General features: G+C 42.4%; 1 protein-coding gene across 17 annotated transcripts in view; it reads right to left on the bottom strand.

Moving 5' to 3' along the window:
- Positions 1-17,619, bottom strand: part of RREB1 (ras responsive element binding protein 1) — a 166,586-nt gene that overhangs the window by 68,874 nt on the left and 80,093 nt on the right. For 15 of the 17 annotated variants that reach the window (XM_039350493.1, XM_039350500.1, XM_039350584.1 and 12 more), the window contains one exon: positions 5,765-5,969. In XM_039350493.1, coding sequence (XP_039206427.1) covers positions 5,765-5,878 — 114 coding nt within the window. In that variant the 5' untranslated portion in view covers positions 5,879-5,969. Of the gene's footprint in view, positions 1-5,764; positions 5,970-9,615; positions 9,727-17,619 lie in introns of all 17 variants that reach the window. The other 2 variants (XM_039350518.1, XM_039350576.1) reach the window with 1 other exon arrangement.

Below are 17,619 nucleotides of genomic sequence, written 5' to 3'. Positions count from 1 at the left end.
AAAAAGTCTAAGCTGTCTCCTGCGTTCTAAAATGAGCTGTCCAATCCTTCCTAATATATTATGAAAAAAAAAATACTGTAGTCATTTTAGTAGAATGTAATGCTAAATAATTTAAATCTGCTCCATATTTATGTGTGCATGCAAATTTTCACCAGTTTTAAATCCCTCCAAATACTTGGGGCATTTTTATTAATTATTCTCCCACTGCCTCTAAAACTCACCAATCAAGTCCTTTCCAACGACCTGATACTGTTAAAGGTATTGTTGCAGGATGTAAGTTGTTCCAAGTAAAGCTGCCCTTTGCAATTGACTGACAGTAATTTTGTCAGTGTTGTAGGTGTTCAAGGGATGCTCCAGATGTTTTGCAATTTGACTGTACTAAAGGTTTTATACGAGGGCAATTCGGAAACAAATCTCCATTTGGTTATCAATGACAGACACTTGCAGACACAGAACTTTTATTATACACATTAGAAAACTACAACGTTACATTACTTTTCGACATTATCGCCATTCAAATTGAGGAACTTCTCATAATGTCTTACAAGGTTGGAAATTCCTTAGTAATAGTTACTTGGCACCAAATTTGGGCTATTGGGGGGGGGTAATCAAAAACATCCTAACAGAACTGCTTCAAAACTTCTAGTGGTATGCAGGCGAGCATTATGTTGAACCAATATCACACCGGAAGTGGTGCCATAGAAAATCCCGCCAAATGTGAAGATGCCAAAGGAGTACTACTAGTGAAATTCATGGAGCATGGTTCAGAAGTCTACTGTGAAATGTTACGAAAACTCAGAAGAGCCATCCATAACAAGCATGGGGGCATGCTGACTTCCAGTGTGGTGTTGGTTCAAGATAATGCTTGCCTGCACACTGCTAGATGCACCCAAGAACTTTTGAAGCAGTTCTGTTCAGATGTTTTTGATCACCCAGCCCCCAATAGTCCAGATTTGGCACCGAGCGACTTCTACTAAGGAATTTCAAACCTTGTAAGACGTTATGACAAGTGCCTCAATTTGAATGGCAATTATGTCGAAAAGTAATGTAATGTTGTAGTTTTCTAATGTGTATAATAAAAGTTCTGTATTCGCGAATATCTGTCACTGGATGTTTATTTCCAAATTGCCCTCGTAGATGTTTTAAATGTTTAGCTGTTCCTGAATTGTTCTTTTCGTCAGTTATTACAGCAAACCCCTCAAAACTAAGACAGCAAACTATTCAGCTCAGAAAAGTTCCCAGAAAAAGTGAACATACTTTTAAAGTACTTTGCTAGAATATTTTATACTGGATTTTGGAAATTCCATCAGCAAAATATCAAGCAGGTGCTTCAGGTAGATTTATTTAAAAATGGCTTACTTGTAGTATCATTTCACTGTTAAACCCTTTTCTTATACTCAGGAGCATACAACCTTTTTCTATAAATTTAGGTAAGGTTTTTCCTATCTGCAGATTTTTCTTTAGTAATACATTTATACTATTAGCCGTTGCAATTTATATAGTGGTGTGCTCCACAAATTAATAAAACGGTTATTGAAATTCTTCTTTTTGCCTTTCTCTTAAAAAATAAGTAAGTGTGGCATGGTGGATAAGCACCTCATATTTTCTTTATGCATGGCTAAAGTAACACAAACTTTATGTGTTCATATGTTCCTATTAAAACACTTGGTAACACATCCTATACCTATTATTAAAGTTCTTTTAAAGGACCTTCAAATTCTAGCTGGCTCATAGAATTACCTTCAGGTGCAAATCTTTCTTCCACCATGCTAAATATTGTCTCAGCAAAACAAACATATCAGGAGGAAATATGTTTGTGCAGGCTTTCCTGTGAAATCAGGCTATAGCTCCCTTGCTGAAAGAAGCCTTTCTATCCCTCTGTGCAATGCCATTAATTGTTTGGAAGCCTTGTTTTCTAACATATCCCCCTTTCAAACAAACAAATCAGTCAGAACTGATAAGGGCAAACTTCAGATTTAGCCCAAGTCCGTGCAACTACCAGGCCTGAGCTTCCTTTACTTTATAGCCCCCAGTCTCAGCTGCTTGACATAAACCAAACAGGCTCAATACTCTGAAACAAACTAGCTAAAAGGAAGAATCTGTTTGGACTCAGTTTACAACATAATAGTTTTAATACAACTTTCTGTGTACGTGTGTATTTGGGTTTTTTTTTTTTTAAAGTTTTGCTGAAGAATTTGGACTGCGGCAATACAGTTTGACTATGGTGGAGTATTACTGATGATGGGGGAAAAAAGCTTCTCTCAAACAAAGTAGCAAAAAAGACAGCCACTTTGATAAAAAGTTTGATATGTCTTTATATGACCTCTGATACAGGTGGAAAAAGCACCCCTGGGAATTCTTGATCTCTCATATCGTGAAATCAATTATAAAGAGAGGAATAAGCAATTTATGATTTTAAAGGATATACTCTTGAATTAGATTAAGATCCTTCAACATGACATAGATCCCTCTAACTCAGTGGTTCTCAACCTGTGGGTCGGGACCCCATTTGGGGTCGAATGACCATTTCACGGGGGTCGCCAAACAACGCAGTCCGCTATTTTTTCCCCCTTTTCCTTAGCTGTGCTACTCCCTTTTATTCTATTGGCTTTCAAAAGCCAATAGGAATTGTCCAGGCTGTCTCTGCCCTGCTGAGCCCGCCAAAAGTCCCGTTCTGCAAATGGTGCTGCACCAGTTGAGTAGTCCTCGACTTACGACCGGTTGAGTAGGCCTCGACTTACGACCGGTTGGGGGTCGCGGCATTAAAAAGGTTGAGAACCACTGCTCTAACTAATAGGTGTCCCTGTGGATTGCTGAGTAGAGGGGGCAGTGCTCATCTCTGTTTCAAGGCCATTAAGCCAGCACTATCCAAAAACATTTCTGCAGTCGTAGGGCCAGCATGACATCATGGAGCACAGTTACCTTCTCACCAAAGTGGTACCTATTTATCTACTTGCATTTGCATGCTTTCGAATTGCTAGGTTAGCAGGAACTGGGGCACAAACAAGGGCTCACCTCATCCTGTGGCGCTTGGGGTATCGAACCTGGGCTGCTGGCTTTCTAGCTGATGAGCCCAGCCTGTCTTAACCGCTGGGCCACCATGCTGCCCTCTCTTACTGATAAAGGAATGAAAATTGCAATTCCCAGTTACAAAGTGATTTAAAAGCATTTTAACAGGCGAGTTCAACCTTGTAACTTCGAATCAAATGTTTCCTCCGTAAGATTTAACAAAAAAGCACATTAACCCATGAAATAACCTAGCATCGTGCAAACTGTATTCAAAATAATTCATCTGGTCCAGGATTTTATCTCCAGTGGCAACCAAAATATTGTAAGTAGGTCATGAAGCAACAGCTTTCCAAATGTAGTTCCTGTATATTGCCAATGATTGTGGAGATTTCATTTCTCTCCCTTGGAGGACTGCCTCATCCTGTAAGTGAGCAATATGGATCAAGAGCCCAAGACTGGAATCGAACAGTTTCTCCACCACCAACTTTTCTCCTTGTGTCAGACATTCAGAATGCTATTTTTAAACTTCAACACAATCTTTAAAATGTTGCGCTCTCTCTTTCAACGCAACAGGAATTGCCATCAGAGAGACCACATCTGCCTATCTACAGCAGCTTTGGGGTATAAGGATCACTAGCAAATAAAATAATGGCTGAGGCTCATCTGCTTATACCATTCTAGGTACTCCATTCCAAACAGCAAACTTACTTAAATGTCAACTTCTATTTTGATTGATAGGAAAATCACCCATAGCCTCTCTCCATTATTTATTTGTTTATTTATTACAGTGCAAGTATTTATGTTAATCCTGTCGCATTTACTGTCTTGATCCAATGCCCAGTGAAAGGGCTGGTGTGATTAAAGAGCCAGTAGCTCTAAGTAAAGCTCACACAAACAAGCCAACCAGTTTATCCACCTTCTTCCTGCTTTTCCAACGAAGTGCTACACAAAGGACCAAAGGGAAGGAAATATAGTCTAGCCCAGTGGCTGTATCACACATATCTCAAACCTTGACAGACTAGGTAAAATTTAGGGTATAACGTTCAGGAAAACATTGCTTCTTCTGCAAAAGCCCTTCCTTATATTACTAGTTTCTCCGTGCAACTACAGTTTCTGTTAATGTCCTGCACAAAGAAATGTGGTCCAAGCAGGGTGCCATCACTTCCAGCCTTGCCTAGTATCTTAAGTCATCTTGTACATTCTCTGACTGGAGGAAAACATAAATTACTTTGAAGCAGAGATGTCCTTGCAAGAAGTTCCTGTAGTTACAGCTGCCAAGGGTAGTTTCTGCTTTCTGTGGCAGCTCCATACTTGTAGAGAAGTTTGGATTACAGAAAGGAGAACCATCCACATCAACAGTGAAAAGGAACTCTAGAAGAATGGCCAAGTGAGTCTATGCTAGGGTTGCATCTTCCCTATTGAAATTATTGTCATCCATCCAAGTCCTAAACATGCGCTGTGTCAGGCGCAAACAACAGGAATGGAACCATACATTAAGCTCCAATTAAGAAGATTTAATGCTCAAGCTTATACACAAAAATCTAGTGAACTAAGGTCAGCACTAAATTGGCCCTAGAGTTAAAGATAAGAGAATGGAATTCAAAGGGGGACTCGATTAGGATAGCTTGTGGCAACATAACAACTCCAGGCTGATTCCTCTCTTGACTCTTTCCCCAGACTCTGCCTCTTCTTTTCCTACATCTGTGAGATTTGTGCTAACTAAGGCAACCAAAGAAGCCACTAATAGCTTCGACATTTTAACACTACTTTGAAGTTCACTGCAGAATAGTTAGTAGCCTGATGCTGCAGGGTCTAAAACATCTTGTGATCCAAAGTTAGTTACGCTCCAGCTTTAGGAAACTGGCAAGACATATATGCCTTGCCTTGCCAAGTCACACTGATTTCTCAATAAATTTTTGTTATGCTTCAAAACTCCCTAACAATTGCAGCATTTTTTTCTAAGCAGGGCAACTTACTCCTAAATTGTTTCTTGTTCTCATAGAAGAAGGTACTGAGACATCTGAACCACTTACAAAAAAATGGAGATAAGAAAGGATGGTTCTTTTTCTGTACGTTGCTTATTACCAAGCCTGGCTAGTTAGAAACCTCGATTCCGGAGGTCCTTTATCAGCCACTTAACAACTAAACACATCATTCAAAGTTTCATCTTCCAAGATCCCTTCTAATCTTATGATTATATATTTTACAACAAAAAGTAGCCTAATAAAAGTTCAAACCGATAAAAGAAACCCTGCAAACATTATTTTTTTCTGATAATAACACACCAGAAAGGCAAGAAGAGGGTCAAGTCACTTGCCTATAACAGATCTGGGAAGCAAAACCACACAGCTTCCCCTTCCAGCCCTGGAAGGCCAACAATAGAGGAAGCAGCAAGGAAAATGGAGCAAGAAGACACCACAGGAGGAATGAGAGCATGTATAAAGAGCATGTGTGACTTGACTGCAATTCTCCAAGCTAGTAAAGCAATCATTTGCAACCAATCATGATTAGTGGAGTTCATTTACTTCCAATTTGCTCAAAAGCCATTTATTCACAAATGCTTAGGCTTATGAGCTGCTCCATAATAAATGAGAAAGCATATACAGACTGGTTTTTGAATATACAGTATATATATTTCTCATTAGTTAGGAGTACTGATACAATTTAGCTGGCCAGGAGGAGGCAGAATGGGGAGATAATAATTCATGTGAAATTGTGTTCTACTGAAAAACAAAAATAAATTGTTATTCCTTACCTGGTTTCTTCTGCCAATCCGAGTAGGAGTAAGAGATTTTGATGGGGACTTGACATTTTGAGATGCCATACTGCCATTTTCAGCTATCTTTCCTAAGCTCATAACTGCTGCCATTGCTGTGTCAAGAGAGGGCAAATCCACACCTTCAAAACAGTTGAGAATCTTGGTGCTGCTGTACAACTGCTTAAGATTTGGAGTATGTTCTCTGAAATTATAAACAGACATACATGTAAAGCTGTAGTATCTTACCAAACCATATAATTCCAAACTATGATCATCTATACATACTGCATGACACATCCTTTAAGAATGAAGAGACAGAACTAAGGAGGAGAAAGGGAAGGCAATTATTTTACTGATTATAGATTTTATTATTATTCACAACATTAAATTGTAAATTGTTTTATCCCATCTTTCCCCCAGGTTTCAGTATAATCAATTGTTAGTTAGATGGAGTTTAGATCAAAAGGTTGGTATTACTTTAGAGGATGTGAATTTGATAAAACAGATTAAAGATCAAACTCGAGCCCACATAAAGAGAATTTATAATGTTTTAATAGAATTGGATTCTGAAACAGAGTTAGTTAAAGATTGTATGGTAAAATGGGCACAAAATATTCAAGAGCCGATTCTATTGGACACATGGGAGACAATTTAGGTTAGAAATGTAAAATTTACTCAAGCTCAAAATTTGAGAGAAAATTTTTATAAAATGTTTTATAGGTGGCATTTGGATCTCCAAAAGTTGTCTTGTATGTATCCTAACTTGCAGCCCAAATGTTGGAGATGTGGTTGTTTGGACGCAACTTACTTTCATATTTGGTGGACTTGTAGACATATAAAAGCTTTTTGGATTAAAATTTGGTGGAACATTCAAAATATTTTTAAAAGAAAGAAAGTTTACTCCTCAACTATTTTTGTTGGGTATTATTGTAGATTTTGATGTTAAGGAAATTAATTTGATGTTGAATTTAATAACAGCAGCAAGGCTGTTGGTAGAGCAATATTGGAAGAAAGATTCCTTGCCGACTATAGAAGAATGGACCCTTAAGGTCTCAAATTTAGCAGAAATGGCAAAAATCTCGGCTTATTTGAAGGATCATTCACAAGAGAGATATATTTCGGTTTGGAGAAGATGGATAGACTATATTCAGAATAAATATGGGACTAAAAAGTTCCATTTATTTTATGAATAAATTTTAGAATATTATTATTATTATTATTCATAGTTTATTATAGTGAAATTTTTAATTATATCGTATTGTTTATGAATTAGTTTTAATTTGTTTATATGATTAAGGTTATTTGCAAATTGTTATTCTGTATTAAAGGGGAGTTAAAGCGCATTATATTTGTTTATCTATATAGTTGGTTAATGTTAGTTAGATTATGATTATTATATCTGTTACCCTGTATTCAACTCTGGGAAGTGGGGGAGGGGAGGGGGGGTAAGGTGGGTGGGTTTGGGGGTATATTTTGTAATTTTTGTAAAACTTTTTAATTTAAAAAAAAAAGACTGATTCAGCCTTCCATGGTTTTGAGGTTGGTAAAATGAACACCCGGATTGTTGGGGGCAATATGCTGACTCTGTAAACTGCTTAGAGAGGGCTGTAAAGCATTGTCAAGTAGTATATAAGTCTAAGTGCTATTGCTATTGCAACATGACCACATCTGATTTTACCTTTTTTCCCCATGGTTCTTAAGAGAATCATGTGGTCACTGAGCAAATCACAGAATCATTAAGAAAATTCAGCTTCCCCCATAGATTTTACTTGTTGAAAGCCAGCTGGGAAGGTTGCAAATAGTGATCACATGACCCCACTATACTGCAACCACCATAAATTCATACTAGTTTCCATGTACCCTAACTGCAATCATGTGACACTGAGGTCATAAGCACAAGAACTAGTTGTGTTACTTTCTTTAGCACTGTTTTAACTTTGAACGGTTACTCACATAATAGAAGAAAAAATTGGCTTTAGGTTCAAGGCATATAAACAGCATTAACATAATACAACTTATGGTGAACATGGATTACCATGTCAGTCTATCTCAGTAAAGTCACATAGATGGCAAAACTGGATTAGGTACTGTATTCATCCCAGGTTGCACTCCTGTTTCTTCAAAGTGAATAAAAACACATTCACATTGAGTTCCTAGACCTGAAAATATTTATCCATAATACATCTACAAGATAAAATGAATTGGCCTTCACCTAGACAAAACAGAAACCCTAGAGTCAAACAAAAGTCCTACCATATGATTCTGTACAAATAACATAATGTAAATAAACATATTCACCATGTACCCCAATTCCCAAGTGCCAATATGATCAGACACTATGACTGAAGGTATTAAAAACTAGCCAGAGAACTTCCCTGCTGTTGATAACCAAGGGATAATAATCCATGATGAAAATCACATGAAAATGACTCAATCTGCTTCTTCAGTACTAATAGTACTGTATATATATATACTCAGTATACTGAAAATAATCTGCTTCTTCATTTCTAAAGTCCATCTTCTCAAGGATCTTTGGACCAAGTATTGCTATAAATCTCAAAGTCTTGGAATGGGTTTTAGATTAAAGCAAATCTATGATTATTTATAGGTTCACACATCACACTAAGTCACAACATGACTTAGTTTGGCTTTGGCTTATAAAAATCCATGAGCCCAGAATTGTGTTTTGTAAATAATGGTTTATTACCTTCCTGTAAAAGATGATTTGCGTCCTAATTTTGTGACCAAGCTAAAATCCTTATGTATTGTTCATCCATAATCATTGCTCTAAGTAACTGTGTTGTGTTCTATGATTAATTCTTTACTTTTTATTTCTTTTGTAACCTTTACTATTGCTAAGTTTAATTTTATTAGCATAAAGATTACGTCTGACACAAATACATACTTCCCCCCCCAAGCTTTCTATACCATTTGAAGGCAGATTTCAGCATGTATATATTGTACAGTAATATTTTAGTTATGTTATTTTACTATATTTTAATATTTTTATATTGTTAAAATGCCTTCACCTTCATTGTTGTTAATAAAGGCAGGTTATAATATTTTATTGCCACAATGATAATGAAAGAAGAATAAAAGACAAAAAATCTCCAAATTGGTTCCTTTATTATTTAACATTTTGATACTAGATAATTTGAAAATAAAGACTTCATAAAATTTCTCTATTTTTAAGAGGGCAGAGTGCATTTAATGGAAGAATCCAAAACATATTCAAACCTCTTGAAAGAGAAAACGTTAATAATCCAGGGAGTATAATTATTCTGCATTATTAAAGCAGCAGCTATTAAAATATCATATCAAGTCTGATCAGGCCATCATTATCTCATTTATTTTCAGCATATCACAATTCAGACAAATTCAGATATTCAACTGTATCTACGTCTCAAAACTGTTTGATGATGTCGATTTTTCCAGGTAGGTTCTTTCAGACCACGGAACTTTAGTTTAAAAAAAAAATCCCACAACTCCTGATTAAGGGGCAAAGCCTTGGTGATTAAAAAATGGGTGTGTTGGAGGAATGGGAGGGAAGTCTTAGTGTCTTCATGGAATCCCATCAAAGTCTCACAATACTGTAGGATTTTGCATAATTCTGCTTAAAGAATAAGGTAAAGGAAGACTCCAGAAGATGGTAGAGGACAGGAAGACCTGGAGGAACGTTGTCCATGGGGTCACGATGGGTCGGACACGACTTCGCAATTAACAACAACAAAAAGGAAGACTCAGATGGAAAACCAGAAGAGAAGAACTCAGTAGAAAAAGGTCTCAGAACATTTTTTTTTAAATAAAATGTTAGCACAAATAACTGCAGTGGATGGGAAAGGGTTTACCTCAAGGACAGAAGGAAAGACAGACAGACCTGCTGCCTAGTATACTCAGAAGGGATCAAGCACTATAGGTCAGGAGCCCATCATGCCTGATGAATCCTCTCAATTTCAATGCTAACAAGAAAAAAGGAAGGCAAATTTACAATTTGCAATTACTATCATGTTACATGTGCAATCCTATATTGTAGCTGGCATAAAAGTACACATAAAAAAAAGGACAGAAGCATTGTAAATTGGACAGTGAATACTTACAGCAACTGCTTTACATATTTCCATAAGTACAAATATAGCTTTTTGTAAAAATAGTAATATAGTTTAGTTTGCTTTTGAGAAAATGCAGCAATTTTTGCACATCTTTTGAAGATGCTGGGCTGTCTCACAGAAATTTTAAGCTCAGCCGCTTCTAAAGTCTCCACACCTCGAATGGCATCTTCTGCCAGTTAGAATGTCAACAGAAGACTAACAATGCAGCAGAAACTTAATTTTTTATGGTCACATTCTCATGAAATGTTTCCCTGAGGAAAATGATCTTTGCCCTCAAGGAGCGAGTTCCCAGGACATTGATGTAGTTTTAATGAAAGCTACACACAAACTGGCCAGTTGCACTGTCAAAAAACGGACCTGTTTAGATGAAGGGTAAAAAAGGAAGCATTATCACAGGTTAAAGTTCACAGGAATGCCCCTTCGCTTCCATTTGGATCCAGGCCCACCAAGAAAAATAGCAAGCAATAGCTGCAAGACTCAAAGCATTAACACATATAAATAGACTACTAGAAGCTACCAACAGCAAACAAATCAGTCGGCTTTTGACAAAGGCCAGTTCAGAGGCAGAGTAGTCAGCCCCAATACCATGAAAAAAAGGCCCTCAGAGATGAGACATGATTTAAATAACAACCATACGGGGGGGGGGGGGGAAATAAAATTAAACCAAGGCTTGCTGTTTCTCATTCAGTCTCAACAGGAAGAAACTTTATAAATTTGTTTCCTCTGTTAGGATTTTAAAAAACTGAGGAAAGAGGTAATTACCTAAGTGAACACCAGACTTTTATACTAACCACTCTTTAATCCTATATATATGTCCTCATAAGTAAGTCACTTTTAGAGTTCAGTGTGATTTACTCCCAAATGCATATTCACAGAACTACATTAATATAAATTAAACTTTTCCACCCTGTGCCCATTTCCAAAGACCATGGCCCACTTTCTTTCTTTCCCTCCAAGATGTTTCAATATCTCGATAATCTCTTATGTGGGAGATATTTTATGTTTTGATTTATTTCTAAAGAGCAAATTCATATTCCCCTTTTTTAAAATAAAAAAACGTTGACCAGATTTGATTAATGTATTTATGTATTTGTTCAATGTATCTATGGTTTATGTACAGGTAGTCCTCAACTTACAACCACAACTGAGCCCAAAATTTCTGTTATTAAGTGAGATAGGTGTTAAGTGAATTTTGCCCCATTTTACGACTTTTCTTGCTACATCTGTTAAGTGAATCACTGCAGTTGTTAAGTTAGTAACATAGTTGTTAAGGGGACCTGGCTTCCCCAACGCTTGTCAGGTGGTCACAAATGGTGATCACATGATCCCGGGACAGTGCAACCATCATAAATATGAATCAGTTGCCAAGCATTTGAATTTTGATCATGTGACCATGGGGGTGCTGCAAAGGTCGTAACTGTGAAAAATGGTCATACGTCACTTTTTTCAGTGCCGCTGTAACTTTGAATGGTCAATAACCATTTATGGTCAATAACCATAAACTGTTGTAAGTCAAGGACTACCTGTATTTATGTATTATTTTTATTTGATCAGCATCCAGCAATCTCAGATATTGTGGCTGTTTTGTCCCATGTAACTGAAATAATAATTTGGGTTATTTCTTTTTGTTACTTCCATATGTTTGCATAAGCCAAATTATATATTGAACCATATTACATCCTTTCCCCGAAATACTTTTCTGTTTGCTTGTTTGGCTAATCTATGGACATTTTTATTTTATTCAACCAACTTTAAACCAGGAGAGGGGAGAGAGGGGGCGTTGTCTTACCTGAACGCCTTTTCTCAGTACAGAGATGGAGAATCCACCAATGGGTTTTCTCTGTCTGCCTGCTCTTGAGACCAAGTAGCCAAACTTGACACGCCCCCTCTTGCTAGGAGATCCAGTCTTAACGAGGGCGAAGTGGCTGAAGGTGGACGAGGTATTGGCTCTCAATCCCTTAAATTCGGCCTAACTGACCTAAAGGGTGGGTGTGGATTCTCCATCTCTGTATTGAGAAAAGGCATTCAGGTAAGACAACGCCCCTTCTCCAGTACAGGAGATGGAGAATCCACCAATGGGGCATACCAAAGCCTCACTGTCCCGATGGGTGGGAAACAGATAAGGCCGGAATAGTGTCCCTTGAAACCACCTGCTGAAGGACCCTCCGACCAAAGGAGGCGTCCACGGAAGTGAAGCGGTCAATCCTGTAATGGCGTACAAACGGGGAGGGCGAGGACCATGTTGCAGCCCTGCAAATCTCCTCAATGGACGCCTGAGTGGCCCATGCTGCAGAGGTCGCAGCACTGCGGATGAAATGGGCAGTAAGATGATTTGGCAGGGAAGAGGCCTGGTACGCCTCCGTGATACAGGCCCTGATCCACCTGCCAATAATGCCAGCGGAAATCTTCTGTCCCAGAAAAGCCGGACGGAAGGAAACAAATAGGGCCTCAGACCTACGAAAAGGCTCCATGCATTTCATGTAATGCCGCAGTGCCCTGCGGACGTCCAGTGTGTGCCACTACCGCTCCAAATCATGGGAAGGATTGGGGCAAAAATTTGGCAAGATGACTTCCTGTGCTCTATGGAAGAGCGAGTTTATCTTGGGCACAAAGGAGGGGTCCAGACGAAGGACCACCCGATCGCTGTGAAAGATACAAAGGTCATTCCTGACCGATAGAGCAGCCAGCTCAGAGATACGCCTGGCTGATGTGATGGCGATTAAGAACGCAACCTTAAGAGATAGGTTCCGTAATGGAATAGTTGCTATGGGCTCAAAGGGTGGTTTTGTTAGAGCGCGAAGGACGCGAGGCAATTCCCAAGGGGGGTATCTATGTACCACGGGAGCCTGGTGTTGCACGCACCCTTGATAAAGCGCGAATTCTAGGATGGTGAGCTAAGGGAACTGAATCCGCACAAGTGAGTAATGTTGACAGAGCCGCCACCTGTCTGCGAATAGTTGCAGGGGCCAGGTCTCTGTCCGTCCAGCAGATAATCTACGATCTGAGGGATGGTCAGTTTGTAGATATCCAGTTGTCGCATTCTACACCAATGGCAAAAATTTTTCCAGGTAGAATCATAAATGCGATTGGTCATAGGATGACGAGAGGCCTGAATCATGGTAACTGCGCGGGGGGAAAACAATTCTTGTGTCATGATGCTGCGCTCAAGCGCCAGACGGTCAACTGTAACCATTGAGGGTCCGGGTATTGGAGGGTCCCCTGGTGTAAGGACACGCAATGTGGAGGAATCTTCCACGGAGGAGACCGGGAAAGAGTCACTAAGTCGGCAAACCACGGCCTCTGTGGCCAGTACGGGGCCACGAGGATCACTTCCGCCTGCTCCTGTAGTAGCTTGCAGATGGTCGCCGGTATGAGTGGGAGGGGAGGGAAGGTATAGAGGAGACCTCGTGGCCACGGCGTCCGCAAGGTATCCATCCCCTCCGCCCCTGGAAGAAAATAGCGGGAGTAGAACCTGGGGAGTTGGGTATTGGTTGACGACGCAAACAGGTTGAGGATCGGATGGCTGAACCTGTGGGAGATCTCGGAAAACAGATCTGGATGCAACCCCCACTCCAAGGGATCCACCGTCAAATGACTCAAAAGATCTGCCTGCTGGTTCTTGACCCCCGAGATGTGGTCGGCCCTAAGAGAGGTCAGGTTGGACTCTGCCCAGGAACCCAGGAACCGTGCCTCGGACATAAGGGACCTGGACCTGGTGCCCCCGACGATTGACGTGTGCCTTGGATGCCACGTTGTCCGTAAGGACCAGAACGTGATGTCCCCTGATCCAGTGCCTGAACTGGCGAAGAGCTAGAAGGATGGCCCTGAGCTCCAGCCAATTGATGTTGTGTCTCAAGTCTGCACAGGACCAACGGCCCTGCGCAAACTGAGACCGTAGATGGGCTCCCCAACCAAACAGACTGGCGTCTGTTGTGATGGTGATGCGGTCCGGTTCCTTGAAGGGTGATCCTTTGGTCACCGCTAGTGAGAACCACCAGCACAGAGACCTGCGGATGTGAACCGCGACCCTGACCCGATGGTTGGATGCGCTGGCATTCACCCGCTGAAATGGTAGGAGGAACCATTGGAGGTCCCACAAATAGAGCCTGGCCTAGGGAACTATGGCTATGGGCCATCTTTCCCAATAGTTAGGAGAGTAAGACCAATGGAACGGTACGGTCCCTGTACCCCTGGCGAGCCAGGTCCCTGATGCTGACCAGTCGCTCCTGGGAGAGATAGACCGTGCAGTTTGTGGTGTCTATGACAGCTCCCAGGTGCAAAAGCCTGGATGAGGGAACTGTCTGGCTTTTTTGAAAACTGACCGAGAAGCCATGTTGTTGAAGGACCTGAATGGTGTGTTTCAGGTTCGCCTGAGCTGCCTGGAAGGATGACGCTTGGATCAGGATGTCGTCCAGGTAACACTGGACGCGTATTGGTACTTTCCGCAACTGGACGGCTAGTACGGCCAGGATCTTGGTGAACACCCTGGGTGCCGAGGAAAGGCCGAAAGGAAAGGCCTTGTACTGGAAATGCCTGCCCCTGTAACAGAACCTGAGGAACCACTGGTGAGCTGGATGGATAGGGATATGGAGGTACACTTCTGTGAGGTCTATTGACGCCAGGAAGTCTCCCTGTCTGAGGCCTCCCAGGATGGACTGGAGTAACTGCATCTTGAACTTTTTGTAAGTGATGTAATAGTTTAGGTCTTTGAGGTCCAGAATCGTTCTCCACCCCCGAGGCCTTGGGAACCACAAAGAGGATGGAATAGAATCCCCCTCTCCTGTGGTCCGGCGGTACCGGTTCTATGGCCTGAATCTCTAAAAGATATTGAATAGCTTCCTGCATAAGTCCCTGTTTGAGTGGATCCCTGGAAACGGATCAGGCAATGAATCGGTCCTGGGGCTTGGCTAGAAACTCCAGGGACAGACCAAACTGGATGGTTTGTAAGACCCAGTTGTCCCTGGAAGTGAGTTCCCACTGGTGGAAGAAGTGGGCCAGCCTTCCCCCAATGGGAAGAGCAATGTAAGAGTCACTTGGACCTCCTGTAGGGGCATCCTGCCCCTCGAAATGGCCACTTAGACTGGCTCTGCTGTCTGGACCGGAAACCTGGTCTGTCATAAGGACAGTCATATGGTCTCTCCTGTCTGGGAGTGTATGAGTGGGAGGGCTGAGTAACTGTTGGACCTGCTGCCGGCTGAAAGGACTGCCTACGAAAATATGGAGCGGGACGTTTATCGGGCCTTTTGTTCAAGTGAGCCATGACCTTCCGCTTGTCCTTGTTTTCCACAAGGTATGGAGCCAGGGCCTCCCCAAATAAATTATTGCCCACATAAGGAGCAGTCGCTAGATGCCATTTGGCCTTGGTGTCAGCCTGCCAGTGTTTCAGAGACTGAATGAATGCTAGAGACCTAGAGGCAAAGTTGGCCAACTGTAGTGTTGCATCTGCAGTGTACTCAGTGGCTGCCACCGTTTTGCTTAGGTCCTGGTGGGTCCGAATGTCCTCAGCAGCGACACTGGCCTGAAGCTGACAAAGCCATAAAAGGGTAGTCCGGACAAAAAAAGGATGCACAAGTGCCGTTTTAATTGCCCATGCTGCTGACTGATGGGTCTTCCAGAATGTTTGGTCCCATTTTCTGTCGTCCGCTTTGAGTGCCTCCGACATGTCCCCAGCGACCGCAGTCTGGGATACCAGAGGGGTCCAGGCTTCGTCTACCTTGGGGACCTCCAGTGCATCAGTGAGGTCTGTGGAGGTGCTAAATATCTTTTTGTCAGTCCTGCTTATGGAAGGGAAGGAGGAAGGAGAGGCCTATTGTTTCTTGATCCCTTTAAGAAAAATAGAGGGGCACGGAACGTGATGTTGGGTTGCCACCATTTCAAAAAATATCGGATTTGGGCTGGAATCCGATGTTGCCTGCGGCTGAAGGAACTGATCGGACCCTATGTTAGCCGTCGATGTGGCCTTGCGAAGCAGTGTAAGAAACAGGGCTGGATTGAACAGGCCTCCCGAAGGGGAGGGCTCAGGGGGAAGTTCCTCCTCCTCTGACAAATTAAAGTCCAGCTGTTCCTCACCTTGCGGGGAAGAGTAGCCGCTCAAGGAGGAGTATGTGGGAGACGTGGGCTCCTGAAGTATAGGGAGCCCCGTAGGAGGAACATAAGGTGGCATGGCTGATGTGGAAGCCCCCTGATCAGGTGAATGGAAGGACCATTCTGCTAAAGCTCGGTCCACAACTTTGGTTAGCAAGACCTCAAGGCGGCTGTCGGAGAAAATGTCTCCGATGTCCGGTCCCCTGAGTCCTGCAGCCGTAGGAGTGAAGGTGGCCTCTGGGGCTGGACCTGGAGCTGTTGTTGTATGTTGAACCAATATGGAAGGCGAGCTAAGTGTGACAGGCATCCCTGTGAGGGACCACACGCCTTGAGCCAAAGTTGAAGGGCCTAAGGGAAGGTCAAATTCAGGGACTGCCAATTGATCCGTCTCTAATCTGGCCTGCCTCTGCACTCTGGAGAACTCCTTCTCCAGAGCCTGGTGCCTACGGCTGGCTTGCTTTTCCGCCAACTTGGAAGACTTCTTGAGTGTGGTCTTAGTCTTAGATTTGGGCTTGCCTGCCGCCTCCTGTTCGGAGGATTTGTGGCAGCCATAACTGGATGGAGAGACAGTGCCCATGGGGTGAGGCATCATGGAGTCCTCCATCCTGATTGAGCAGTCTCAGGGAAGCTGAGACGAAGCTCTGGCAGGCAAGCAGTTAGCGGAAGCGGAACTGGAACAAGTAACAAGACTGCTTCTCTGACCACCTGACCAGAAAAAAATTCTCTCTGGGCTTTGGTCACGGCAATTGAGTCAGATGCTGAAGGCACGTTTGGGGTCACTCTCTGGGCTCCGCCCGGAGGTCTTAGGTGGCCAGTCAATGTGCACCAGCAAAAAAGGAAAAACGCCCCAAGAGTGCTCAGAGGTCTGAAAGGGACAAAGAGGTCCTGGCAAAGGAAGGATCAGATCTCAATTGGCGGCTACACAATTTGTATTTATATTGTAGAAGTGTGGTAATATAGAGAGACACCCCCAGATGTGGCCTAGATCAGGTCAACTTCTATGAGTAGGCCTCATTGGGCCTAAAGAATCCCACACGTGGCATTAAAGATGGCCACTCAACTACAGTGAGTAGGCCTCGTTGGGCCTATAGAGGTCCCCATGTGGCTTTTAGTATAGCGGCCTTCAGGAGGTGATCCCACAATTTGCGCCCAGGGGAAGCAGCGAATTTGGAAATTAAAGCCCTGAAAGGACTGTGTAAACTGGGCCACTGATAGGACTGCAGCGCTGGAAAAGCCTAAAGAGGTCGTTCGTGGCTCCCTGTCCTTGTCGGAGGCCCCAAAATGGTGGCCACGACTCGTTCCCTACTGAGAACGGTCTCCGTGGCCTTAACAGTAAGATCCTGGTGCTGGGGCAATCGCGGTGGCAGTGCTAGCCGCTGCGCCGAAAATAAGCTTATGGGACTGCCTACAAACAGCAGGCAAACAAATGAGACTTAAATCGGCTTCGTTGCCTGTAACGGCAACCAAAATGGCGTCTGCGACTGTCCCTGGCTGCCTGAAATGTTTCCGATGGTCTGAATTCAAGAACTGAATTTCAGACCTGCACCCTGCAATAAAGCACCAGCAACGAAGGAAGAAAAAAAAGTGGGGGGAGAGGAAAGTGGGATACGTTCCGAGCAGCCCCTGTTTGTGAGTTTTCTCCAGAGCCCTGGGGAAAGG

Source organism: Crotalus tigris, unplaced genomic scaffold, assembly GCF_016545835.1.
Source record: "Crotalus tigris isolate CLP2741 ecotype Arizona unplaced genomic scaffold, ASM1654583v1 scf7180000017567.3851432, whole genome shotgun sequence".
NCBI classification, from domain to species: Eukaryota; Metazoa; Chordata; class Lepidosauria; order Squamata; family Viperidae; genus Crotalus; species Crotalus tigris.
The sequence above is the reverse complement of the archived record's forward strand: the minus strand, read 5'-3'. Positions and strand labels throughout refer to the sequence as shown.